Here is a 442-nt window from a genome sequence, read left to right as displayed (position 1 = left end):
TTTGGGAAGAAATGTGGAACCTGCAGAAGGCAAGGCAATCTTACAGTAATGATCCTGTAGGTAGACCATGAGGGCGTTGAGGTACAGCGGCGTGGCCAAGTCGCCGCCCATCTGCTGGCAGAAGCTGCGGGCGTCGTCCCATGAGAGCTCGTACTTGGTACTCGTCCAGAAGCACTGAGACATCACCGGAAAGAAGGGCGCCGGGCAGGCGGTCACTGCAGGAGGGAAAGCGAAAGCGTCAGTGCTTGAGGTCGGGACCTTGCTGCTGGGGGAACCGGGGGGGGGGGGGCGAAACCTTTGTCGAAAATGCTGCGGCCAGTAAGCTGAACGTCCATCGGTGTTTGTGTTGAGCTTAAGCTATGAAGACGTGTGTTCCGGAAATCTTATAATACAGAATTTCGGTGACTTTAGTAACAGCAGCAGAGTGTGTTTATACGTGAAC

General features: G+C 54.5%; 1 protein-coding gene across 1 annotated transcript in view; it reads right to left on the bottom strand.

Moving 5' to 3' along the window:
- Positions 1-44: 44 nt before the first annotated feature.
- The window catches only part of LOC119588477 (C-type lectin domain family 17, member A-like), a gene marked incomplete at its 3' end in the record, with an annotated part of 1,081 nt that continues 683 nt past the window's right edge, over positions 45-442 (bottom strand). The window contains 1 exon segment of the mRNA XM_037937126.1: positions 45-215. Coding sequence (XP_037793054.1) covers positions 45-215 — 171 coding nt within the window.

Source organism: Penaeus monodon, chromosome 24, assembly GCF_015228065.2.
Source record: "Penaeus monodon isolate SGIC_2016 chromosome 24, NSTDA_Pmon_1, whole genome shotgun sequence".
NCBI classification, from domain to species: domain Eukaryota; kingdom Metazoa; phylum Arthropoda; class Malacostraca; order Decapoda; family Penaeidae; genus Penaeus; species Penaeus monodon.
This window is presented reverse-complemented; position numbering and strand designations above follow the sequence as displayed.